This window comes from Aotus nancymaae, unplaced genomic scaffold (genome assembly GCF_030222135.1).
Source record: "Aotus nancymaae isolate 86718 unplaced genomic scaffold, 86718_ANA_hifiasm-v0.15.2.pri h1tg000108l, whole genome shotgun sequence".
NCBI classification, from domain to species: domain Eukaryota; kingdom Metazoa; phylum Chordata; class Mammalia; order Primates; family Aotidae; genus Aotus; species Aotus nancymaae.
In genome coordinates, this window is record NW_026988523.1 from 38,156,890 (window position 1) to 38,184,832 (window position 27,943).

General features: G+C 38.4%; 1 protein-coding gene across 1 annotated transcript; it reads left to right on the forward strand.

Annotated features, from left to right (window-relative positions):
- Positions 1-357: 357 nt before the first annotated feature.
- On the forward strand, positions 358-25,963 carry FCER1A (Fc epsilon receptor Ia). The gene is made up of 7 exons (XM_012449723.3): positions 358-682; positions 8,060-8,096; positions 20,393-20,506; positions 20,934-20,954; positions 22,014-22,268; positions 23,706-23,963; positions 25,486-25,963. The coding sequence occupies exons 3-7, from the start codon at positions 20,452-20,454 to the stop codon at positions 25,668-25,670; spliced, it is 774 nt and encodes a 257-aa protein (XP_012305146.3). The 5' UTR covers positions 358-682; positions 8,060-8,096; positions 20,393-20,451; the 3' UTR covers positions 25,671-25,963.
- The last annotated feature ends 1,980 nt before the right edge of the window (positions 25,964-27,943 follow it).

Sequence of the window (27,943 nt, forward strand, 5' to 3'; positions counted from 1 at the left end):
TCAGCTCGATATTTATTTCCTTGCAATTTACCACCTCCCACATCATTGCACTTTCTATTTTCTCTTCAATATGATAGTATCTCAAATATTTGAAGATCATTATTATGTCTCTGCTAAATTTCATGTCCTTCAATCCATTACCACAGCAAGACAAGCATGAAGAAATATAATATTAATGGACATGAGATGCAATATAACCAATCAAATACTGCAAATTATACAGGGAAAATAGTAAGATTTTGAAAAATGCACATGGTAGTTCATTTTCATTTACTTCTGCCAACAGCACTTGCTGCTTCTGACCTTGGCAATAGGAAGGAGAAGGAAGCACTTTCCAGATAGTGATCTTTAAAAGGCATGAAAAGATTGAGTCTATTCAGAGAAAGCAGGTGAAAAAACTTTGTGTTCAAGAGGCATTTACAAGGGAAAAAAAAAAACACACAAAATGAGAAAAATCCAGTTCTCTCTAATATCAAAGAGAGCCTCAAATTGTTGCTATGTTCCTTGAGGCCAGGGGCATTGGTTCATTTGGCCTGAGACGTGGCCCCAGGAAAAAATACAGTCTCTTAAACTGCAGATTTCAGGAGCTGTGTATATTTAATTTCCCCAAGGAGAAGAGAATACCTCCTGCTCCAAGTCTCCTGGGACCATCCCTTTGAGAATTCCTCCAGGCTACCAAGAGGTAAGGAAGATAGAATCTGAAGGGTGGTCTCAAGGGTTTCATTAGAAATGTGTGTCACTGGTGAAGGAGATGTTTTCATTTGCCTACTGACTGTTGGGGATTGTTGGAGTGTAGAAACTAATACTGCATTGATGATGATGATAATTATTATACTTTAAGTTCTGGGGTACATATGCAGAACGTACAGGTTTGTTACACAGGTATACACATGCCTTGGTGGTTTGCTGCATCCATTCCCCCCCGTCATCTACATTAGGTATTTCTCCTAAAGTTAGCCCTCCCCAATCTCCCCACCCCCTGCTGTCCCTCCCCTAGACCCTCACCCTGCAACAGGCCCCTGTGTGTGATGGTCCCCTCCCTGTGTCCATGTGTTCTCATTGTTTAACACCAACTTGTGAGTGAGAACATGCAATGTTTGGTTTTCTGTTCTTGTGTCAGTTTGCTGAGAATGATGGTTTCCAGGTTCATCCATGTCCTTGCAAAGGACGTGAACGCATCCTTTTTATGGCTATATAGTATTCCATGGTATATATATGCCACATTTTCTTTGTCCATTCTATCTTTGATGGGCATTTGGGTTGGATCCAAGTCTTTGCTATTGTAAACAGTGCCGCAATAAATACACGTGTGCATGGGTCCTTATAATAGAATGTTTTATAATCCCTTGTGTATATACTCAGTAATGGGATTGCTGGGTCAAATGGTATTTCTGTTTCTAGATCCTGAGGAATCATCACACTGTCTTCCACAATGGTTGAACTAATTTACACTCCCACCAAAAGTGTCAAAGTGCTTCTATTTCTCCACATCACCTCCAACATCTGTCGCCTCCTGATTTTTTAATGATCGCCATTCTAACTGGCGTGAGATGGTATCTCAATGCGGTTTTGATTTGCATTTCTCTAATGATCAGTGATGATGAACTTTTTTCATATCTTTGCTGGCTGCATAAATGTCTTCTTTTGAAAAGTATCTGTTCATATCTTTTGCCCACTTTTTGATGGGGTTGTTTGTTTTTTTCTTATAAACTTGTTTAAGTTCTTTGTAGATTCTGGTTATTAGCCCTTTGTCAGATGGGTGGTTTGCAAAAATTGTTTCCCATTCTGTTGGTTGCCAGTTCACTCTAATGATAGTTTCTTTTGCTGTGCAGAAGCTCTTAAGTTTAATTAGATCCTATTTGTCTATTTTGGCTTTTGTTGCCATTGCTTCTGGTGTTTTAGTCATGATGTCCTTGCCTATGCTTATGTCTTAAATGGTATTGCTTAAACCAGGAAGAAGTCGAATCCCTGAGTAGACCAATAACAAGGTTTGAAGTTGAGGCAGCAATTAATAGCCTACCAAGCAAAAAAAGTCCAGGACCAGACAGGTTCACAGCAGAATTCTACCAGATGTACAAAGAGGAGCTGGTACCATTGCTTCTGAAACTATTCCAAACAATACAAAAAGGGGGAATCCTCCCTAACTCATTTCATGAGACCAACATCATCCTGATACCCAAACCTGGCAGGGACACAACTGAAAAAGAAAATTTCAGGCCAATGTTCATGATGAACATTGATGTGAAAATCCTCAACAAAATGCTTGCAAACTGAATCCAACAGCACATCAGAAAGCTTATCCATCACGATCAAGTCGGCTTCAACCCTGGGATGCAAGGCTGGTTCAACATATGCAAGTCTATAAACGTAATCCATCACATAAACAGAACCAAAGATAAGAAACACATGATTATCTCAACAGATGCAGAGAAGGCCTTTGACAAAATTCAACAGCACTTTATGCTAAAAACTCTCAATAAACTAGGTATCAATGGAACATATCTCAAAATAATAAAAGCTATTTATGAAATACCCAAAGCCAATATCATACTAAATGGGCAAAAACTGGAAGCATTCCCTTTGAAATCTGGCACTAGACAAGGATGCCCCTTCTCACCACTCCTATTCAATATAGTATTGGAAGTTCTAGCCAGAGCAGTTAGGCAAGAACAGATACTTTACAAAAGAAGACATACATGAGGCCAACAAACATATGAAAAAATGCTCATCATCACTGGTCATTAGAGAAATGCAAATCAAAACTACATTGAGATACCATCTCACGCCAGTTAGAATGGCGATCATTAAAAAATCTGGAGAAAACAGATGCTGGAGAGGATGTGGAGAAATAGGAACACTTTTACACTGTTGGTGGGAGTGTAAATTAGTTCAACCACTGTGGAAAACAGTGTGGCGATTCCTCAAGGACCTAGAAATAGAAATTCCATTTGACCCAGCAATCCCATTACTGGGCATATATCCAAAGGATTATAAATCGTTCTACTATAAGGACACATGCACACGAATGTTCATTGCAGCACAGTTTACAATAGCAAAGACCTGGAACCAGCCCAAATGCCCATCGATGATAGACTGGACAGGAAAAATGTGGCACATATACACCATGGAATATTATGCAGCCATAAAAAACGAGGAGTTCACGTCCTTTGTAGGGACATGGATGAACCTGGAAAACATTATTCTCAGCAAACTGACACAAGAACACAAAATCAAACACCACATGTTCTCACTCATAGGTGGGTGTTGAACAATGAGAACACATGGACACAGGGAGGGGAGCACTATACACGGGGGTCTGTTGGGGGGGGCAGCGGGGGTGTGGGGAGTTGGGGAGGGATAGCATGGGGAGAAATGCCAGATATAGGTGAAGGGGAGGGAGGCAGCAAATTATACTGCCACATATGCACCTATGCAACAACCTTGCATGTTTTTCACATGTACCCCAAAACCTAAAATGCAATTAAAAAAAAAAAAAAAGAAAAAAAAAGGGTATTCAATTAGGAAAAGAGGAAGTCAAATTGTCTCTATTTGCAGATGACATGATTGTATATTTAGAAGACCCTATCATCTCAGCCCAAAATCTCCTTAAACTGATACACAACTTCAGCAAAGTCTCAGGACACAAAATCAATTTGCAGAAATCACAAACATTTCTATACACCAATAACTGACAAACAGAGAGCCAAATCATGAGCAAACTCCCACTCAAAAGTGCTACAAAGAGAATAAAATACCTAGGAATACAACTAACAAAGGATGTAAAGGACCTCTTCAAGGAGAACTACAAACCACTGCTCAACAAAATAAGAGAGGACACATACAAATGGAGAAACATTCCATGCTCATGGTTAGGAAGAATCAATATCATGAAAATGGCCATACTGCCCATAGTTATTTATAGATTCAATGCTATGCCCATCAAGCTACCAATGACCTCCTTCACAGAACTGGAAAAAACCACCTTCAACTTCATATAGAACCAAAAGAGAGCCTGCATAGCCAAGACAATCCTAAGCAAAAAGAACAAAGCCAGAGGCATCACACTACCTGATTTCAAACTGTATTACAAGGCTATAGTAATCAAAATAGTATGGTACTGGTGCCAAAACAGAGATATAGACCAATGGAACAGAACAGACCCTGGAGGCAATGCCACATATCTACAACCATCTGATCTTTGACAAATCTGACAAAAACAAGCAATGGGGAAAAGATTTCCCATTTAATAAATGGTCTTGGGAAAACTGGTTAGCAGTGTACAGAAAGCAGAAACTGGACCCCTTCCTGACACCTTACACTAAAATTAACTCCAGATGGATTAAAGACTTAAACATAAGACCTGACACCATAAAAACTCTATAAGAAAACCTAGGCAAAACCATTCAGGACATGGGCATAGGCAAGGACTTCATGACTAAAACACCGAAAGTGTTGGCAACAAAAGCCAAAATAGACAAATGGGACCTAATTAAACTCCAGAGCTTCTGTACAGCAAAAACCAAAAACCAAAAAACAATTATTAAAGTAAACCGGCAACCAATAGAATAGGAAAAAATTTTTGCAATCTACCCATCTGACAAAGGGCTAATATCCAGAATCTACAAAGAACTAAAACAGATTTACAAGAAAAAAACAAACGAACCCATCCAAAAGTGGGCAAAGGATATGAACAGACACTTTTCCTTTTTTTTTTTTTTTTTTATTGCATTTTAGATTTTGGGGTACATGTGAAGAACATGCAAGATTGCTGCATAGGTGCATACATGGCAGTGTGATTTGCTGCCTTCCTCCCCTTCACCTATATGTGGCATTTCTCCCCATGCTATCTCTCCCCAACTCCCCATCCCCTGCTGTCCCTCCCCTATTTCCCCCTACAGACCCCAGTGTGTAGTGCTCCCCTCCCTGTGTCCATGTGTTCTCATTGTTCAACACCCACCTATGAGTGAGAACATGCGGTGTTTGATTTTGTGTTCTCATGTCACTTTGCTGAGAATGATGGTTTCCGGGTTCATCCATGTCCCTACAAAGGACGCGAACTCATTGTTTTTGATGGCTGCATAATATTCCATGGTGTATTTGTGCCACATTTTCCCTGTCCAGTCTATCATCAATGGGCATTTGGGTTGGTTCCAGGTCTTTGCTATTGTAAATTGTGCTGCAATGAACATTCTTGTGCATGTGTCCTAATAGTAGAACGATTTATAATCCTTTGGATATATACCCAGTAATGGGATTGCTGGGTCAAATGGAATTTCTATTTCTAGATCCTTGAGGAATTGCCACACTGTCTTCCACAATGGTTGAACTAATTTACACTCCCACCAACAGTGTAAAAGTGTTCATATTTCTCCACATCCTCTCCAGCATCGAACAGACACTTTTCAAAAGAAGACATATATGAGGCCAACAAACATATGAAAAAATACTCATCATCACTGATTATTAGAGAAATGTAAATCAAAACCACATTGAGATACCACTCACACCAGTTAGAATGGTGATCATTAAAAAATCTGGAGACAATAGGTGCTGGAGAGGATGTGGAGAAACAGGAACACTTTTACACTCTTGGTGGGAGTGTAAACTGGTTCAACTATTGTGGAAGACAGTGTGGCACTTCCTCAAGGACATAGAAATAGAAATTCCATTTGACCCAGCAATCCCATTACTGAGTATATACCCATAGGATTATAAATCATTCTATTATAAGGACACATGCACATGTATGTTTGTAGCAGCACTGTTTACAACAGCAAAGACCTGGAAGCAACCCAAATGCCCATTGACGACAGACTGGACAAGGAAAATATGGCAGGCATACACCATGGAATACTATGCAGCCATAAAAAATGATGAGTTTGTGTCCTTTGTAGGGACATAGATGAACCTGGAAACCATAATTCTCAGCAAACTGACCCAAGAACAGAAAATTAAATACCACATGTTCTCACTCACAGGTGGGTGATGAACAATGAGAACACAGGGAAGGGAGCATCACACACTGGGGTCTGTTGTGGGGGCCAAGGGAGGGACAGCGGGGGGGTGGGGAGGTCGGGGAGGGATAATGTGGGGAGAAATGCCAGATGTAGGTGACAGCGGGATGGAGGCAGCAAACCACATTGCCAGGTATACCTGTGCAACAATCCTGTATGATCTGCACATGTACCCCAGAACCTAAAGTACAATTTAAAAAAAAAAAGACAGCAGCATATATGTTAAGACCAAAAAGTAAGAATTTAAAAAAGAAATTGTTTGGGCATGCATCTAAAAAAAAAAAAAAGAGCAATGAACCAAACAAATATAGTCATTGACTTCAATAAGGATGTGATAAGACCTAGACCAGGAAAGATGCAGTTTTCATTTATTGTGATGCACGCTATGATAAGGTAAGAGCGGAGTAATATGGGAACAATAAGTAATCTTCTGGCATCCATTTTAATATATGAAATGCTTACATCCACCAGAAAGTGAAAGCCATAAGGAAATGACTGGTCTGGTACATTTACTGTTAAAAACGAATGCATCACATTCTAAGTTATTTTGTAAGTTTGAGTAATGTCTCAGAGACTGGTCAGCTCCAGTGAGTTTACCATCGAGAGCTAGGGCTTGCATGGTAGAGACACAGTCCCTGGGTCATGGGGGCTACACCAAGATTTTTCTAATTACTAAATTCATCGGACTATTCTCAGTTCTTTCCCTACTTGATAAGTGATGCATTTAACACTATTAATCACTCTCCTTCTTAAAATGCTCTTCAGCCTCGGTTTTGTGACACTACTGTCTCCTGGTGTTTCTACTAGAGAGGAGTTTACCAGATGTGGTCACTTAGAATGTAGTGTGCATCCATCAATCTTCACGGCAGAGGGGATGGTGAATGTTATCTACTCTGGTGATTCAGTTAACCTGGGTTGTCAAAAGAGCTCTACTGCACTGTTGTCATTTCAGCATGTGGTCAACCCAGATATTTAAGTTAACAGCCACTCACTCTATCACATCATTATCATTTAATTCTCTCTGTGTTACTATCTGGTATATTTTGTTCAATAATTTGTTCACTTTTTTACTGCCTTTCTACCCAGGTTGGACTATAATAATCCTTAAAAGTGCTTGTTCTCTCAACCTTTCCTCAGTCCTGTATCTTCAACTAAAGCAGCCGCAGAAACCACAGGAGCCTCATAATTTAGTACTGCATTTTCCAGTAATTAATTGCTTAGATCTATAATTCTCACAAAACATTCTGTGGGGTTAGGGCTTCTCATTCCCTAAAATGAAGCAATTCAAATTGATTATATCTATAGTCTTTTCCTTTTTAAAACTTTTCCTATACTTTAGGACTTATGATAAAAACTGATTAGGAAACTGGAAATAACATGTCTTCCCCAAGTCACTTACAGCAAATACCCCATGGTTAGCATCAATCCTACCATCTTTCTACTATTCTGCTTTCAACTCCTTTCTTTGACTTCCACTTTCAAATCTGTCGGGACTTCCTGCTGCTCTTTCTTTTCTGCCAGCTCAGAGTCAGAAGCACAGAAGCCAAGGTTACCATAGATCTTGAACTGTCAACCTGGCAGGCCAGGTAGGAGAATGAAGGACTCATCAACTAGCCAGCAGAAGTCACTGCTCTTTGGAAGCCACCTTGGGATCAAATTGTCCAAGTAACTGAGCTGTTATCTTCTTGAACCCCTGAAATTCTAATGGCCAGAAAACATCTAGATGTTGGACCTGCAGAGGACCTTAGCACACTTGTAGTACAATCTTTTCATTTCATACACATAACTGTGTTGAAAGAAGTCTCAACTTGTGAGGTGTAAACATGAAATCCTCAATTTTTAAAATTACTGCTACTACTGTGGACCCATTCTTCTTGGGTAGGAGGCTCCCTTAATGACTTCTTAGACTAATTCCATAACCTTTTAATCACTTTATGTTTCTAAAACAGTCCCATTGGAGTTATTAGATGCAATCAAATCTAATTAATTCTGATTTGATAAAATTAATCCATTTAATTTTTTCTTTTAGTCAACATTTTTTTCAGTCTCAGCATCCTCCACCCATCTACCATCGAGCATAGGGTAAGTTTATGGCTCCAGTAACTCGTCGTGTTTTGGGAGGTAAAGGGTGATAGCCACACTACACACGTCTCTCTCTTCCCAATATCAGCTCCTTCCTTGAGAGAATGAAGAATAAAGCAACTCTCCATGGTGTATTAGCTGTCAACTCCTTGTTTTATTTTAACTGCTATTCCTGTGTGTGAACACTACCTCATAAGTGGAGGTCAGATTAGGGTAGTATAACATTTTTGCTAGTCGTCACCATTTCTCTAGCATTATTCATTGTTCTTTCTCATTTGGAGTGATTCAAATGTAGGTGCTCTCATGGGAATACCTTTATAGGTTCTTTAGAAGAACCTATGTCCTTTGCATCTGCACAGCAAAAAAAATGACATATTCTTTTTTTTTTGAGACGGAGTTTCCTCTTGTTACCCAGGCTGGAGTGCAAAACCTCTGCCTCCTGGGTTCAGGCAATTCTCCTGCCTCAGCCTCCTGAGTAGCTGGGGACTACAGGCATGTGCCACCATGCCCAGCTAATTTTTTGTATTTTTAGTAGAGACGGGGTTTCACCATGTTGACCAGGATGGTCTCGATCTCTTGACCTGGTGATCCACCCGCCTCGGCCTCCCAAAGTGGTGGGATTACAGGTGTGAGCCACGCGCCCCGCCCGAATGACATATTCTTTTACGTTTCAATCAATTCTGCTTTCCTCGGCTCTCATTGCAGGCTGCCCACTCCACAGCTTCTTGTTATTAAAGTTTCCCTCATCTAAAGAGTGTCCCCTTTGAGGGAGAGGGACAAAATGGCTTAAGTTCTTGTCGCTTTCCTTTATGCCCACCTAACCCAGGGGGTACTTAAGTAAGTGCCACACAATGGAGGCTAACTTCTAGCACCCTCTCTCTCAGGTCCATCACTTCTAACCTGCCTTTTCCTGCAAACTCTAGCAATGTTAGATTCTCTATCAGAATCTTGCCTCATACAGTTTAAGGCAGAAGATGACCATAAGCTCTCAACTTATTGGAGGGAATAATTCAGTTATGCTAAATGTTGTGGCAAAAGTGTTGGAGCACCTTGTTGAATGACTTTCTTCCCCATGTTTAAAATCCCTACCATTCAGACCTCTAAGCTTCAAATCTTGGCTTTGCCATTCACTGGTTGTATAATCTTAACTTCTCTATCTCATTAAAAATAAGGATTTTTTAAATACGCTGATAGCAACTGTTTCATAGGATTCCTGTGAGTATTAAATGGGATAAATCACAATTCCTGAATACAGTGAGTGTTCAAAAAATATTAACAATTACCATTGTTGCTTTTCTGTGCTTATTTTTTTGTTAGAACACATCCTAATTTCTCCATTATTATTTCTGCCTACAGAAACCAAGTTTTTAATAAAGTCAATGTGGTTTGGAGGAACTCCCTTTTTTTGCATTTTTATATTCAATATAGTATTCCATATATTGCTATGCACATGGCAGCTGCTTAACAAATCAAGAAATACATTGCAGTTTCTCTGATATAATGCATGTTTCTGAAATGCAAATTAGCCTATATGCTATTGGCAAGCCAAGGAATAATGTCAATATAACAAGGAAGTTGGTTGAAACAAGATTTTTTTTTCTAGCAAGTTAATATTTTGGACTACCAAGGAACAGCTAACACAAATCTTACCAGCACAGTGGAACATGGCAAGAAATAGAATATTGTACACGATAACTAATCACTTCAAGGTTTTTCTTGGCTTAGTTTTACCACAAGTCTATCTTGAGCATGTTTATTCTATGGTTTTCCCTTGCTTTTATGTATTTTCTCTTTGTCATCTTCTTTCACCAACCATTGAAAAAGATCAAATCCCATATTTACTGCTAATTTTATTACAAATTTAACATATCTTTTTAACTGTACAGTTTATTTAGTAGAAATACTAATGTTTATGTTAGTGCTCTGGTTAAAGGTTTTGCATAAACGTGATAGTCTTTTTTTCTCTCAAAGACTTGATATTTTTAGTGTATTTTTGCAGAATGCAAAACAACTTTAAAAAATAAATGTGTGTTACATGTTATGGCAGAGACACCTGTGTTATGCTCAAGGAATATTTAAATTAGATGAGTGAAAACCATTTCTCCCTTCTTGATTATGCAAAGACTTAACTTCTTCAATTATTTAACCTATACTTCCCTTATTCCCTCTGTGCTTACTGAATTATCCCTATTACTAACAAATACAATCCAGCATCTTATATAAAACAAAAATCTCCCCTTAATCCCACGTCTTCCTATCCCGCCACCCCATGGCAAAACTTCTCAGAATACTGTCTGCACACGTTGTCTATACTTCTTCACTTCCTATTCGCTTTTTTTTTTTTTTTTAAGCCCAGTTCAGTTTGGTTTTTACACATATTACTCCACTGAAACTGCTGTCATTAAAGTCCCAAAATCTTCCATATTGCTAGATTCAAAGGATACTTGTATTCTCTCATTTTACTTCGCCTCTCAACATGATTCAATATAATTAACCATTTCCTCTAGAATTGTACTCTCTTCTTAGTTTCAGTGACATAATTCCCTGAGAGTTTTCCTACCTTACCAGTCGTTTTCTCTAGTCTCTGTTCTGTGTCTTCTGATACCCATTTTCAAGATATTGAAATTTCTTAGAGTTCTGCTCTGAGACTTTCTCTGTTGCTTAACTTACCTTTCTCTCTCTTCAGCTGACCTCATCTTACTCAGTGACTTTAACCTATGCCGGTGATTCTCTACTTTATATCTAATGCTGACATTTCTACTGGTCTCCCAACTTTTTTTTTTTTTTGTAACTGCGTATTTAGCACAAACACTTAGGTATAATAAAGATGCTTCAAACTAAAACACTTTTAAACTGGAACACTTGGTTGATTTCTCCCCCAACTCTAGTACTTCCTCAGTTTTCACCACGTAATTACTGTCTACTTAATTATTATAGCCAGAAATTTAGGAATCATATTTTATACTTCCTGTGCCCCCCAATCTGTCAATAAGTCCCATTAATATCATCCCCGATATATACCTCCAACCCATCAACTTTTCTTTACCTTCACTACCACTTCTCTAGACCATCTATCATCATATTTAGACTCTTAACCATTTCCCAATACTGCTCAAAAAACATATAGGTTACATGACTACATATCTATCTATCTATAGGTCTATAGATAGGTCTGTGGTTTGAGTTTTCATACCCTCAAAGCTTGTGTTGAAACTTAATTTCCAATATGGCAGTATTGAGAAGCGGGGCCTCTAAGAGGATTTGGTTCATAGAGGCTCTATCCTCATGAATGGATTAATCTATTTATTAATTAATAGATTGATTGAATAATGGGTTATCATGGGAGTGAGACTGGTGGCTGTAAAAGAAGAGAAAGAGAGACCTGAGCTCACACGCTTAGCACCCCCTTGCCATGTGATACCCTGTGCCACCCTGGGACTCTGCAGAGTCCTCACTAAAAAGGAAGGTTCTCACCAGATAGGACCCCTGACCTTGGACTTCACAGCCTCCAGAAATAATTTTTTTTTCTTTATAAATTTCAGTCTCAGGTATTCAGTTATAGCCACAGAAAATAGACTAAGACATACATGAAACCCATCAAACTGTATTAAGCAAGGGAATATATATATATGTATAGATGTATATACATACACACCCTGTGTGTGTGTGCATTATTTTGAGTCACACAGTCTGATGGCTCTTCTAGCCTTCAAATAAAATCCCAACACTTTTTCATGTTCTATCAGGCCCTCATGATCTGGCCCCTCTGTGTATCTCCAATCTCATTTTATGCCATTGGCCTTACTACTCGCTATGCTTCAGTCCTGATGTCCTTCTCTTAATTTCTACAATTCTCCACAGTCTTTCTTGTTATGGAGATTTTGAACTTCCCACTGCTTGAAATATTCTTATTCCAGCCTTTGTCTTCTTTCATCCTATCTCATGCTTTAAGTCTCTGCTTAAAAGTTTTCATTGAACGGCCTTTCTTAACCACCCTATCTAAAATAAGTTACCCTTGTATGTCTACAGAGCAACATTATTCACTTTTTACAAACATTAGTCACAAGCTGTCACTGTTCTGTTTGTTTACTTATTTTCTATTTTCTCCAACAGAAAGTCTACTCCCCAAGGGAAAAGATCTTGTCTGCTTATTATCTCTCTTGTATCACCAGCAAATGACCTAGTGCCTGGAATACAAGTACTTGTTGAACAAAGAAATGAAAATATATGATGAAGAATGTTCCTATGCTGAAACTAAATTTTTGTGTTAGGTTTAGTGATAGAAAGATTAAGTAACAGGTCTGTATCTACATTTAAGTCACTTCTTTATTTGTCCATAATAATTCAAGCTCGGGGATTGCCTGTTTGGAAAAGTATATTGTAAAAAAATGCTATTAAAAAACTTCAAGACATAGTTCGCTCATTCTGAAAAATTAGAAAATATAATTAGCCAAAATTCTACCAGCAAACTATGCTCATATGCTAACTTTAATAAGATAGCCCTTGATAATTCTGAATAGTTGTCTTTTTCTCTTAAAGATAAATTGGCATCATGACATTATTGAAATATATAGTTGATTGGTATACATTCAATTTAGGAATTGAGAATATAAAAGATTATTTATTTTACATCTCTATTACAGAATTCTAATTAACTGTTGCCCCTTGGGTCATGCAGAGAAGATTTTCTTCATATATCTTTCTGCAACATGACTGTGCTATTACCTATGATAAAGAGGGTTGTTTTGTGTTTGACAGCCTATTCTATAGCAGGCCTGTGTCAGTTCCTTCTTCTGTGCACTTGTCTCTATTTGAACAACATTCATTTATAGGTGCAGCATGACTTTAACTTGTCAGTCACTTGTAAATTGCAAACAAAAAAATTGTAAATTGCAAACAAAAAAATGTAAATGTAGATGTTGAAATAAAGATGGAATTTTTGGTTATGAAATAGTCATCCAAATGATCCATAATATTTATATTAATTTATTTATCACTAATGAAAAATTTACAAATTTTCTAAGTAAAAAACTTACAAATTCCTGATTATAAGAAATATTCTTCTATGGGAGTGGCCACCAACATGTCCCAAACCTTTTGTCACTGCATCTATCTCTAATAGTCTAATGTTCTAATCACAGACACTCAATATTCATTTGTTTTCTCGAACCTCTACGATAATCTGCAAGTGTTTCCTGTTTTGGAAGAGACAAAGGAAAAACTGTGATGAATATCACTGGAAACTGCATATGCTCAGGACCCCTGTTCTCATCTTTCTCTGGCCCTTTTTTCTTCTTCAGAATTTAGCAGAGGTTTTCAATCCTATCAGATCACATTTGATAGCATGCATTTATTTCTGTGTTTGTAAGGCATAAACCTGTAACCGTACTACAAGTAGTGAGAATACTGCTGTGAAATTGCATATTCTCTGCACCCCCAGCTACCAATAATAGGAAATAAATGGTGATCAGTGATGCTAGAGAAAAGAATAAATTATATTTCAAGTTTCTCTATGAAAATAATATAATATCTCTGATGAAGAGGACATCAAATAGCATGTAAAACAATATGTTGAAAAGGAAGAGGATAGTGGGATATCTGGCAACAAATGAATATTTATTTTTTGATGTATTTTATAATGTTTATGTCATTTGTTAGCTGGTATATTTTGCAATCTTTTGTGATTAATTTTCTTGTTCTAAATGGTAATTCTAATATCTAATACTGTATTCAACATTTTCTACTCAATTTTTTTTTTAAAGAGAAAGAGAGAGAGAGAATAAGAAGGAGGAAAAAGGAAGAGAGAGAGAGAGAGAGAGAGAGAGAGAGAGAGAATGGGGAGGAGGGAGAAGGAAAAGAAAGAGGGAGAGAGAATGGGAGTATTGCTTTCTTGCCCAGGCTAGAATGCAATTTAGTAATGGGTATTGAAAACCTCTTTTATACTGATAATTATACTTAATGATGTAGTCAGGAAGGAATAAGGGAAGAAGATAACAAACAAAGATAACAAAAAAATTTCTACTCAATTTTTTAAGGAGGACCCCTTAAATTGTATAAATTTCAGGCCCTCAAACTGAATCCATCTCTGCTATCTACACACACATGTATTTTTTAAATCAATAAAATTCCCAGTTTTAATATAAAGAAAAAATAAAGTGAAATAACTTTATAATAAGAAACTATGTCCTTGATGAATGTGAGTGTTACAAAAACAGACTGATAGGAGAATGAGGTATTGGTGACACAAATATCATGAACAGTGCAGTTACAGGTGATCTGATTTTCTGAAACAGTGAAAAACTCAAGGATATTGTTCCAGCCAAAGCCAAGAATAATCTTTCCTCAATATACATGGTAGTTTCTTTTCTGTAAAATCCAGTATATATGAGAAGTGCAAAAGATGCTTTTGTGCTTATTTTTCAAAGTCGTGTTTAAGGCTTAGATAATTATAAAATATCTGGCTGCACATTGGAAAGATGTGCAGAATCAGGCCAATTATTTAGTATGCAAGGCTGCCTTTGGTATTGCAGGGCATTTGTTTGCCTGCTAATACTACAAATGTCTCCTGTATACCCATTATTGAAACAAGCAACCCTCAATAAACACACATATTCTCACACATAAATTCATATTTCCTAAAGGCCTTTTGTAGGTGGTAACACAGAGTATGATTACAAAGGTTCAGAATGCCTCCTGCTCCTCCCACTGTTCCCACTCTCACTCACCCACTAGAAACACATGGGTCACAAAACCGTTTGGCCAGGGTCCTGAAAAATTAGGTCTTCAAAAGTTGCCTATTAAAATGCAAATGTCCTGGTCTGGGCTAAGACCTCTTGTCCTTATCTGCTAACAGCATAAAAGGATTCCTTTAAGAGATGTCTGTTTCCATTTTGTAACTGTAATTCTGTAAAGAAGCATAAAATAAACATGGCCTGTAGTACATTTGGCTTAAGGGCTGACTTTGCACACTGGAGATTTCTCTGTCTAGTACCACACCTGGAAATGACCTTCAAACTTCCTAACCCCACCTCTGCTGCAGGCATGCGTGTGTTGGAGGTGTGGGTATGGGTGTGTGTGTGATGATGTCTGCCTCATTGACCTGACTGCTGCTACATCCTGTGAGAACAAGGTTTTGCATTCTGGACCCACCAGTGGCCTTCCAGGTTCTTCATCCTAAGGATAGACCAGGAGCATGGGAAAGGAGGCTCTCTCTCTGCTGCTCTCAAGACTAACCAAAGGCTTCTTGCAAAATAATTATAATAGTCGTGAAAACTAACATATGCTCTGTCTTAACCAGTTCACCACATTAATGCTGACAACCACCCTTAAGGTAGGTACCATTACTATCTCCATCTTACTGGTGAGAAGGCTGAGGCAAAGACAGATTGAGTAGTCACAGCTGAGACTCAAACTTGAGAACTTATTCCTAGTCTGGACTCTTTTTTTTTTTTATTGCATTTTAGGTTTTGGGGTACATGTGAAGAACATACAAGATTGTTGCATAGGTGCATACGTGGCAGTGTGATTTGCTGCCTTCCTCCCCTTCACCAATATGTGGCATTTCTCCCATGCTATCTCTCCCCAACTCCCTAATCTTGCACTTAATTTATTTGAAAATATCTATTGCTAAATTTTTATTTTTACTCTTTTAATTTTTAAAAATTTAATCTAATATTCTGCTATTTTTTAAAAAAATTTTAGCTGGGTATGGTGGCACATCCCTGTAATCCCAGCTTCTTTGGGGGCTAAGGTGGAGGATCACTTGAGCCTACCGGTCAGAGCTAGCCTGGGTAACATAGTAAAACCCTGCCTCAATTATTTTTTTTAAAAAAAGCAAAACTTTTTTATACTACCACTTTCCTAAGGATCTTCCTCAGTGGGCTGATACTATTGTTCTCCCCATTCTGAAGAAACTGTCAGCTCACTTAACATCCGTATCAGTTGGAAGACATGAAGGTAAGTTTGAAGCCCTTTGGGCTTCTTGGCTGGAATATACTATTTATAAGGCAGAGGTCATGATCAATTTGTTTGAGCCGACTTTAGGTCCAAACTGTACCCTTAACTACAAGACACCCCAAAGATGCTTTATCGGCAAAGTGTGAGTGGTTGATTATCTTGAAGACAGGCAGCTGGATATCTAGATGCTCACACCTATGCACTATAAAAGAGTGTAGATTATGCTCAGTTATACGCCTTGGATGTTTTGTCCCCTCCAAATCTCATGTGAAATGTGGTCCCCAATGTTGGAGGTGGGACCTAGTTGGAAGTGTTTGGGTCATGGAGGCAGATCTCTTACGAATGGCTTGGTGCCTCCCCCACGGTAATGAGTTCACATGAGAGCTGGTTGTTTAAAGGAAACTAGCACCTCCCTTTTCACTCCCTTCTCTAGTCATCCTGGGAGTTTCCATTTATTTCTTTTGGATTTATTACTTTTAGACCCATTCAAGTCAAGACAAGAAGTAACAAACATTAAAGCCACTGACTTTCTTGTGAAAATCTAACAGGCAGTCAGCACCTGCTATAGATGCTCTTTCTTGAGCAGAAACTCCTGTTTAGGGTGGCAAAAGAAAGTAAACGCAGCCGATACCATGCTGGCCCTAATAACATAGAGGAAAAAAATGAATTAATGTCTCCTTTCTTTTTTTTAGGCATGTCTATGAAATAGACATAACTAACATGCCAACAGTGCCAACACTGCGTGGCTGAGTCGAGACGTCACTGCCTGAATCAACAAAGATAACTTATAGAACAGGAAGTTGGTCTAGATCAGTGATTTCCCATTTGTGGGTTATGGAACCTGGGAATCCAAGGAATTTTTGCTTGAGGACTATGAATCCACATGCACTTAATCACAATGTGTGGACTCAATGAATAAAGATATCTTTATCTATGTTTCACCTATCTATCTTTAACCTATCTATCTATCTATCTATCTATCTATCTATCTATCTATCTATCTAATCTATCTTCATCATCATCATCTATCTATCTATCTATCTGGTCGTGAGCATGGGCTCTTAAGCCATATTGCCAGGTTCAAATTCTAATTTCTTTACATAGCAACTGTGTGCCCTTGGACAAGATACTTAATCTCTTCACGGTTTAATTTCCTTATTCTTAACTGCACAGAATTGGTAGAAGAAGAAAATAGATGAGACATGTTGCATAGTTAACTTTGTATTTGATCCTCAGGGAGAGATCAACGTTTATTGGGTACATAAACATCATGAGCAGACAGGCATTTTGCACTTTCATCATTTCATATTCAATTTTATATGGACCTCACCTGGTTTTAGAGAACTTTGAGAGTGAGAAAGAAGCCAGCAGATTGATTTGGGTTTTCTGTTTCCCAATTTTAGAGAAGGCCACAAAGGCCAACATACTGTATACGCTGAGCCTTGATCCTCCTTCTGCCAGCCATGTCCCAAAACACAAAAGTTCCTGCCAAAAGCCTCTCACCCTAGATCCAGCTACAGGGGCGCCTCACAGTACTCAGTCCCTATAACTCACGCACATCCATTTATTTCATTTTTATACTGCTGCAAAATGAAATATAGATCAAGGCTTCCAACATCAAATAACAGGTCCAAGTTTGGTCATAGTTATGCCTTTTATGTATTGAGCATGTGTGTATCCAGAATCAGAAGCAAGAAGTGAAACTTAGACACACCCTATTGATTTCAGTGAACCCATGTTCCTGATGTGGACAGGCAGAGTATGAGAAATTAGCAGCACACTCCACCCAGATAATGGATATGAAGCTTGAAGGACTTTTTAAAAATATATATATAAGATTAAAAAAAATGTGTGGAATTTAACTGTATATCAACTCGTTCTTCCAGGATGGAATAGAGCTCTTGTTTAATCTTAGTGTTAATGTGTTCCTTCTGAATTCTTGCTCTGTTCTTTTGGGTACCTGTAGTTATGTGCTGTGGAAATTAGGGTATGGCTCATTCTTTCTGATGCTGATGTTAATGGTTTGCTTTTTTGGGGGGGTGGAGCACGGGCTGGGAAGGTGGGTAGTTTGGTTTACTTTTTAGGCTTTAATGAGCTGGTTTTATTGGACTGCTAAATTTTTGCTATTACTGCTACCAAAGCACTTCCTTTATTTCAATACTGGACACTTAAGCAAAAGCTTTGGAATGATAAAGCCAAAGTTTCAGAAAGCTTTAGAAATGAAAATGACCTCTCTAACTCCAAAGCTTATATGCTCCGAACTAGGAATAGTACCTCTCAGTGAGCCCTGCACCATCTCCCATCTAAGTAGGAGCTATTTAGACAATGACTTCAGAGGAATCCTTTAAATAGACTATTTGAGTCATGGTAAAATGACTAACTCTGAGGGACAATTTGATTGCAGGTTCACTGTCCTAGGAAAAAGGAAACCAAAATTGGACAAAATCTCAACAAAGTGATAAAGTAGACTCTTTCCCTTTCTCTTCCAAGGTGTAAGGATTCAAATATTACCCTCTGACAGCACCTCAAAAAACTACATCTCCCTTAATTCTTCCTCCTTCTCTTTTCCAATCCTATCCAACAACTTTCTGCATTCTGTTCTTTCCTGATTATGCTCTCTTCTTCATAACCATGGAGAGGATTGAGATTGTGTAGATAGAGTAAACTAGCATAAGATGCTCCTTATCAAATAAAACATACTATATAGGTTGACAAGAACCTTAATCCAGTCAAAATTCATATTTCTCCTACAAGTCTTTAATAAATAATGGTAATAAAGAAGGCAGAAGATGTATTTATTGACCATCCTTTACGTGCTAGGTGCTATGTAGTGCATTTTACTTCTTCTTTATCTTATTAAATCTCATAGTATAACCATGACCTGGATCCCATTATTGCCCCTATTTTACAGGTAACCTTTAATCACATAAAGATTACGCATATTTGAATTCAGAGCTTTCAACACAATCAACTTGTACTTTTCAAAATAACTTGCTGTTCCCTTTAAGGTCTGTCACTAAAACATAGCATGTCCTGGGCTCAGTAACTAATCTTTCCTATCAGAAACTTAAATTCCTATTTATTAACTTTTTTGGCCCTATATTTTCTAATTCCATAGAAAGCTAAAAGTTTTTGGTTAGATCTTCATGTGGAATGACTTTGCTTTCATTCAAGAGACTTAATTCAGCAGTCTGTGAGGGAAAACATGGTATGATAGAATGGTGCCTCAAGAGCTTCAGATGTGAAGTGGGTTTAAGTGTACTATCCCCGTCTTCTTCAGAGTTTTGGTAAAGATAAAACATAACACTCATGTAAAAGCAATCTTTGCAAATGACAAACCACTATAGACATTTACAGAGTTTTCATCTCCAGTATCATTAATATCAGATCCTGGAAGAAGGTCCAACCTTGACCTAGAGCCAAAAAACAGAAGATTTAGTCAAAGGAATCCTGGAGAAACGTTCTACTTTGTACTTAAAGGAGAAAGCATGCTTATGCTGGAAAATTATAACACTAAAAGTAAACAAAAGCTAGGAAGTAAAATAAAATAAACTCTATGGCCTAGATCACTGTAAGTAATGGTTTAATGTCTGGCTTCCTGTGTTCTGAGCCAGAATAGGGCACAGTAGAGGAAAAGGAGTCTCTGAAAATGTTTCCGATTTGGCTGGTCAGATAGCAGATCATCAGTGAATCAGATGAAAATTTGTGGATTTGTGGACTATCTGATCAGCAGGAAATTGAATAAGAAAAGTGTTGGTAGCTCTGGTGAATCTCAAAAGAATTTCAGCAGTTGCTGGCCATGCTCCTGAACGTACATCATATGACTAAGAGTTTGACTTTGGGGTTAGATTTTATGTGTTTGAACCCCAAGTTAGTTATTTGATAGGTGGCACCCTAAGACAGGTTGCTTAACCTCACTAAGATTCAGTTTTCCTATTTATAAAATATGGTGATGGCACCTACTTTATAGGATTATTGTGACAAATAAATAAAATATCAGATTTATTTAGCATAACACCTGGCATATGTTTGGTATTTAGTAATTAGTAGCTGCTGTTTTATTCTGCTCTCCCTTGCACCCCACTTTTCTAAGTTGTAAACTAAATAGTTGTACACTGATTGACAGATTAAGAAAGGCTTGTGACTGTGTCAGACCTATGCCTCTCTCTCACCAGATATATGTGGAGGTGGGATAGGGAGTAGGATAAGGGGGTAAATATTAAATTGCCCAGTCTGGCACCATCCTGAATATTATCTCTGAAGAAAGAAGCAAAACCAGGCACAGCTGATGGGTTAACCAGATATACAGTAAACATTTCCTTCTGCTTTTTGGTTTTAAGCCTATATTTGAAGCCCTAGACTTCTCCAGCACAGTCAGTACCAGGATCCCATAAAGAAGATGGCTCCTCTCATGGAATCCCCTACTCTACTGTGTGTAGCCTTACTGCTCTTCGGTAAGTAGAGATTCGATTACCCCTTCTGGAGAGGCCCAAATGAATGTGGGGAGCAGCTGGGGTAGGAACCTTTACTGTTTGGGTAGTGACCTTTTCTAGGACATGTGCAAACTATAGGGCATTTCCCAGGGACTCTGTAGTGGAGGCAAACTAGAAAGCAGAGGCAAGTGGCCTGAGCAACACCTACGGAGGAAGCCAGATGGAAAGCTTGGTTCCTTGCATTTGCTCTGGCATCTTCCAGAGTGCAAATTTCCTACCAAGGAAATGGGGATAGAGGAGCTCTTTCTTCTGCTGATTCTGATTCCTGAAAAGATGGCTGGTTCTTAAAATTCCATGGAGGTAGATCTCATCCCCACACCCAGATTCTAGTTTTCTGGAGATACAGAAAACTGATGGACACTAACGTATCCTCTCCGGACTTTTGCAGCTCCAGATGGCATGTTAGCAGGTGAGTCCTCTGTTCTTATTCCCGTGGTGTTTCAACATGTCTGGGCTTCTCACTATTTTCTTCATCCCAACACTTCTGCTTTCTAATGAGTATGAATTCGTTCCTTGGCCAGCCTACTTTCCCTCTCCACTTTGCCTTGTCTTTCTTATTTTCCCTGATTCGTTGCATTCTCTCAAGTCACTCTCTCCTCTGTTTCAGTCAACAACCATGTCTGTTGCACATATACACATCTCATCCCCTCTCCTAGACACTTTCACATAATCTCACTCAATAGTTACATTATTAGTTACATTATTATTATTATTGCCATTTATAACTGAGGACGCTGAAACTCAGTGATTTGCTGGTGGTTACATGGCTAAGGAACTGGGTTCCGACATAAGTTTCTTGGATCCAAGTCCAGTTCTCTTTTGACTATATCGTCCTTTTGTTATCACCATGTATCTACTTCTTTGGTCTCTGTTCAAATTTGCACTATATCCCCTTGTCCCAGGAAGCCATTCAAGACTGATTCTCTTAGTGATTCTCACTACTTTCCAGAACTGATATATATTTTTCACTCTGTATATACTTACAATTAAATAGAAATATTTAGAGTTTGGAAAACCTTATATTTCATCTAGTCCAATAACTTTATCCATCCATAATTCACTCATTCATTCACACAATAAATATTTAATAGAGCAGTGGTTGAACATGGCAGATAGTGTTTCTACCTGAAAAGAGATTGCAGTCCTCATTTACAGATACTAAATTGAAATTAACAGAAGCAGAGTGAGTCAGCTCAAATCACATAGTGAATTGGTTTCTTTGTTTTTACATCTCTTGCATACGTGTCCTGTCTTTCTCCCTATGTTGGGCATTCCCTGGGGCCACACTACTGTTTTCTCAGTTCTTTAATCCTTCTCTTAGAAATCAAAACAGGGTCCTATCACCAACAGTACAAGGACAGATTGACAGCTGATTGTCTGAATATTGCTACATTTGTACTTGTAAGCCTGGAAAGTTTTCAATGACTTTTCTTTCTCTGTATCTCTTCATATTTTTATCTTATCGAAGCCCCTCAGAAACTTACGGTCTCCTTGAACCCCCCATGGAATAGAATATTTAAAGGAGAGAATGTGACTCTTACATGTAATGGGAACAGTTTCTATGACATCAGTTCCACAAAATGGATCCACAATGGCAGTTTTTCAGATGTGACAACTTCAAGTTTGAATATCACATATGCCGACTTTGAGGACAGTGGAGAATACAAATGTCAGCATCCAAAATTTAATGAGAGTGAACCGGTGTACCTGGAAGTCTTCAGTGGTAAGTGTCAGGGATATGGAAATACAGATCTCTCATGTGAGGAATGGCCCATCTAAAGATGGGAAAAAACAAGTTATTCCAAAGGTTAGGACACCAGAGTGGGATTCAAGGCCTCTCACTTAGGACCCCTGCATCTCTCTTCTTCTACCTGCTTTCCTTTTGATTACCATATGCCTTCTTTCAATATTTTAGTCATCTCTCAATACTATTCCTCCACCCTATTTTCCTCTGTCTTTTCTGCCTAGATTCAGGTATATATTATGTGGTCAAACAGCATGATATATATGTGAACATTTCAAAGAGCTGTATATCTGGAATAGCATCAAAATGTTTGACTTAAAAGTTTTGCTCTGCATAATTCATATGCCATGACCAGAATATGAGGTTGTACTCTTTGTTATGAAACATACCTGGATACATTCCTCATGTCCTCTAGGGTTACTTAAGAACATATTTCATGCTTGTTTCATCTTTATCACTCTCCTACTGCCAACAGTTAGTATAGCATGCTTAGGCACATGTGGCTTAATCAGCAAATGTTGAGTAAACAAACTAATTATTTTGAATAGTGCCCAGCAGGTCTTTTTTAGATTCTATGTTATTCTCTCGGGTGAAAAGAGATGTTTCAACCTCCATATGTAAGTTCCAAACACAAACTGAAGCAATGTGGATTAGCTTATGTCCTTGAGTAGGTTCTAGAGAAGTCCTCAAGGATTGGTTTTAAATTAAATATGCTTATTATGCTAGCGATATTTTCTTTCAAAATTCTCCTTTAGTTAATGCTTTTCAGTTTTTACAAAAGCATTAACCATAGAATGTGATTCTTGTCTTTCACTGACTCATGACTGACAAATATTTGTTGAGTACCTACCAACTCCTAAGTATCGTGTTGCACTGGGAAGAGTATGAAGAACTAGACAGGGCCCCGACCTCCTGGAGCATATCGCTGCATGGGAAGAGGACATTAAATAAAGAATTACATAAATAATTAAATTGTTCATGTTCTGAAGAAGTTTTTGTAACAACTATAATTAAGACTAGAACTGGGAAGTTTCTATAAGGTAAGAGAGGACAAAATAGACACTCTCCTAAGCCAAAATTCCTGAGAGAGACTGTTTATTTCCCCCTAACTAACTAGAACTAGCAACAATAGATGTGAAAAGAATTCCGGCTTTCAAGTGTTCCATGTACAGACTCAGCAGGGAGGTCTGAGAGGCTCTGTGGCCCCAGACTGACTTTTCAGGAGGACAAAGTCTTTATCAATGTAGAAGACAGGTTCTAAGCACTATTTTGTGCCTTTTAAAAATTCACTCTATGAGCCAAAAAGTGGGTTAATGATAACTTGTAGTTTCTGACACATGATCTATGCATGGCTCCCTCTGATCTATCCATTCATTCATTTACTGTTAAATAAATAACATAACGAATGTTCTTCAGACTGGCTGCTCCTTCAGGCCTCTGCTCAGGTGGTGATGGAGGGTCAGTCCCTCTTCCTCAGGTGCCATAGTTGGAGAAACTGGGATGTGTACAAGGTGATCTACTACAAGAATGGCGAAGCTCTCAAGTACTGGTATGAGAACCACAATATCTCCATTACAAATGCCACAGTTGAAGACAGTGGCACGTACTACTGTGTGGGCAAAGTGTGGCAGCTGGACTATGCCTCTGAGCCCCTCAACATTACTGTAATAAAAGGTGAGTTGGTAAAGGAAAGGAAAGGCATCCATAGCAGGGGAGGGAAGAGAGGACATCTGAGCCTGAGTGGTTGCAGCTTGTAGAAGGGGGGCACCTGTGATCCACTGGAAAGGCTACTAGACTTCCAATGAGGAGACCTGGGTGATAGTATATATCTCAATCTCTGTTTCTAAGACCTGGCTTGTTAAATGGTGATAGTAATACCTGCTCACACCATGGAATTTTTATGAAGATTAATGTGGTAATATTTGTGAAATGACTTTGTAAACTGTTAAGCGCTACCCAAGCATAACAGATTGTAACTACTATTTTGATCTCAAAGTCATCTGCTGCTCCTGGGGAGAACACTTATATATTTATCAAATTGAAAAAAAGGTTCAAAGTTGAATGAAAAAAGGATGTAAAGAGCATGAGGAGTTCATTCCAGCTTAGGGGGGCTAGGAAGGAAAACCAGCAAGTTAGTAAGCTGTGTGCCTTTGTATTGAGGGAGGAGGGAATGGAATTGATATGGAGAGGGTAGGCAGGTGGACTGTCTCTATGGCCTGTAAGAAAAACTGCTCTCTCCAAACTCTGTATAAGAGAGGGAACCTTTGAAATATTCTCCTTGCAAGGAGAAAATTAGACTTTTCCTTCACACACTTTGTACATACTAATATCTAAAAAAGCATGAGGTCAAAATACAGAATTAAGCCCTCGCAGTTCTCTGTTAACTAATTTGAGACCAAAGAGTGCTATGTACTTGTATCTAGGCTTCCAGTATCTTCATCTGTAAAACACAAGATTTGGTCTAGACTCCATTAGAACCATTTGAGAACTTAAAAAAATGTACTGATGATCATGTCTCATCTCTTGAGATTCTGATTTAATTGGTTTGGAGTGCAGCCTGGGTGTCAGTATTTTTCAAAGATCTTTCACATAATGATAGTGTGTAGCCAATGTTGAGAATCACCGGTCTAGGCGATCTTTAAGTGATTTTTGGCTGTACTATTCTGAGGCTCCATAATTTGAAAATAATCACAAAAATTAGTACAGTATATAAACAGACTAACAGAACCACACAAAATAATAGAATTGGAAGGCAATTTAACTAGTGCAATTTCTTCATTTTGCCTAACAGGCATGTAAGAAATGATGATTAGTTAATTGAGTAATAGGCACTGATGACCCCTGCCCTCACTTTATCTCCTTTCCACCCCTTAATTTCATGTGAATGCTGGTCTTGTCAGTTCCAAAAGGGGGTTGTCTTTCCTATGATCTTCCCCCTTGGGCGCACTGGCTACAGTAACTGTGAGATAGGAGTTATGAGGAAATGCTCAGGACTCTCTATGGCTCCAGGGAGCACCAACGGAGCAACTCAACCTAGTGTTAATCTCAATGTTTTCTTTATGCTTCTGGATGCCACATCATGCTAAAAATGAAGGACCAATCTTGGTCCTTCTCTTAGGGAGGATGAACCTCTGAACCTCATTCTTCAGTTCCCAATATAAATTATGTTTCTCATTGCATCTGTGTTCTACTACAGTTCAGCGTGACAAGTACTGGCTACAATTTTTTATACCATTGTTGGTGGCGATTCTGTTTGCTGTGGACACAGGATTATTTATCTCGACTCAGCAGCAGGTCACATTTCTCTTGAAGATTAAGAGAAACAGGAAAGGCTTCAAACTTCTGAGCCCACATCCTAAGCCAAACCCCAAAAACAACTGATAATTACTCAAGGAATATTTGCAACATTATTTTTTTCCAGTATCAGCAATTACTACTTAACTGTCAAACACAGCTTACAATATATATAGAAATGTCTGTGCTCAAGGATTTATAGAAATGCTTCATTAAACTGACTGAAACTGGTTAAGTGGTATGTAATAGCAAGTGCTCAATTAACATTGGTAGAATAAATGAAAGAATGAATAGATTCATTTACTAGCATTTGTAAAAGAGAAGTTCAATTTCAGTAAAATAAAGCCATGTAACAAAATGCTTCTAAGTATTCAATCCTTGCTGATTTGTTTGTTTGTTTTCTTCTAAAGGCAAGAACCATGAAGTTCTAGATTAGAAATGTCCTCTCTTGACTGTTTTAAGTATGATCCAGGAATGAAAAGACCATGAAGTTCTAGATTAGAAATGTCCTCTCTTGACTGTTGTAAGTATGATCCAGGAATGAAAAGACATAGCAGGATGCCAGTGAGTGCTTTCTCTTCAACTTACCATATATGAACTTTCAGTTCTTGGCAGAATCAGGGACAATCTCAAGACGTAGGACCCTCAGGATAAAGTACAGTCCAGGATTCCTCTCTGATTGCTTTGACCCTCCCAAATTTATATCTTGAACTTATATCTTGTATCTTTATACAGCTCCTGAACCAAGCATTTTGGGTAAATTCCAGTGAATAATAATAACCAAAACCCTCAGCTCTGAAAACAGTCCAGGACTGAATAAGATTTTGGGCAAAAAAACTAGACAGTTTTGGTTTATTTTCCCTTTCATTTTTTGTCCTCATCACATTCATTGGAGGCTCAGTCTTCTATCATGGAGTAAATGGAATTAAGTTTCTACCTACGATTTTTTTTTAATTTTTCATAGAGATGGGATCTTGCTATGTTGCCCAGGCTGGTTGCAAACTCTTAGCCTCAAGTGATCCTCCCACCTCAGCCTCACAAAGTGTGGGATTACAGGTGTGAGCCACTGCACCTGGCCAACTGTCTGCCTATTATAAAGCCATCCATTAGAAAAAGACTAAATCATACAGAAAAAGACATAAATTCAAATCCTGACTCTTCTACTTTATAGATTTGTAATCTGGGAAAATCTTCTTACACATCCATGAGCTTTAGTATTTCATTTGTGAAAAACAATGATAATAATCATCCTGTCCACCTCTTAGAGTTCTGAGAATCAAATAAGAGACTTATTTGAAAGTTCTTTGTTAATTGCAAAGATTTATACAAATTTAGGAACTTTCAGCACCTACATGAGACTAGTCTTTGCCACCACTACCCCCTACCCCCATCAGCCTGCCCACAGAAATATTTATGCTCAGGGCTTAGAGAAAGCACTAAGGAAGACGGGCAACATATTGTTAGTGCTGGCCCTGGATTCATGGAAATTAGTGAGAGATCAGAATTAGTGAGAGATCACAGGTTACCTGTGTCTTAGAACAATTAATAGTATGAGGGTGAGTGTCTGGGGAGAAACACTGAAATATCTATGAGATCCACAAGTCCCATTTTTTCCAAGGAATGTTTTTGGGCCACAAAGAAGAGGGAAATGACTGAAACTTTTTCCCGTTCTTTTTAAAACTTTGAATAGGGATCTGGTATTACCTTTCTTCGAACTCTCCTCCACTTAAAAACAAAATCATTTCAGAGAGGCAAGAAATGGCCAGATTCCCAGTGAATACCCTTGTCACTTAGCTTCATGTAGTAAGTCAGTCTGGCCAATGGAGAGGAGATTTCTCCTGCAACGACAGGCCAGGCAAAGTTTTCCTAGGAGACTCCCTGGTGTCGCTTCAGGATGCTTCCGCTGCCACCTCCAAAAGGTCTATCTTAGGTTTTAGCCTTGGGACCAGCCTTTCCACCACACTTTTCTCCCAAGTGCTCTACACCGCACATCAGCATTCCAGGCATCAGGCTAAACAGCAATTTACTCCTTTATTTCAGACAAGGGATTGAGGCCAGTGATTCAGAGTTAAAAAATGAGAGATATTTGATATGGATACAAAGTCCAGGATTGATCAGTTTGAGATACATTTTCTGAGAGATTTTCTAGGTTCTTGAGAATCACAATTCACTTTTATTTCCCCTTTTTCCTCACTGCAAGATTGAGGGAACTATGGACAAAACACAGATTTGGCTATTCACGCTGCTAACTAGCTGTGACTGGGCCATTACTTGCCAGTCTCTGAGATTCTATTTCTTCTTTGTTAAAACTGGGAGTCTGGTGGAGGTGGTCTCGAAGGCCCCTTGGAGCCCAGATATTT

Bases quoted from the DNA above. Each gene is read 5' to 3' on its own strand.
- FCER1A (XM_012449723.3), top strand. From the start codon at position 20,452: ATGGCTCCTCTCATGGAATCCCCTACTCTACTGTGTGTAGCCTTACTG. The intron at 20,507-20,933 runs GTAAGTAGAGAT...GGACTTTTGCAG, and splicing joins TGTAGCCTTACTGCTCTTCG to CTCCAGATGGCATGTTAGCA. The intron at 23,964-25,485 runs GTGAGTTGGTAA...GTTCTACTACAG, and splicing joins CAACATTACTGTAATAAAAG to TTCAGCGTGACAAGTACTGG.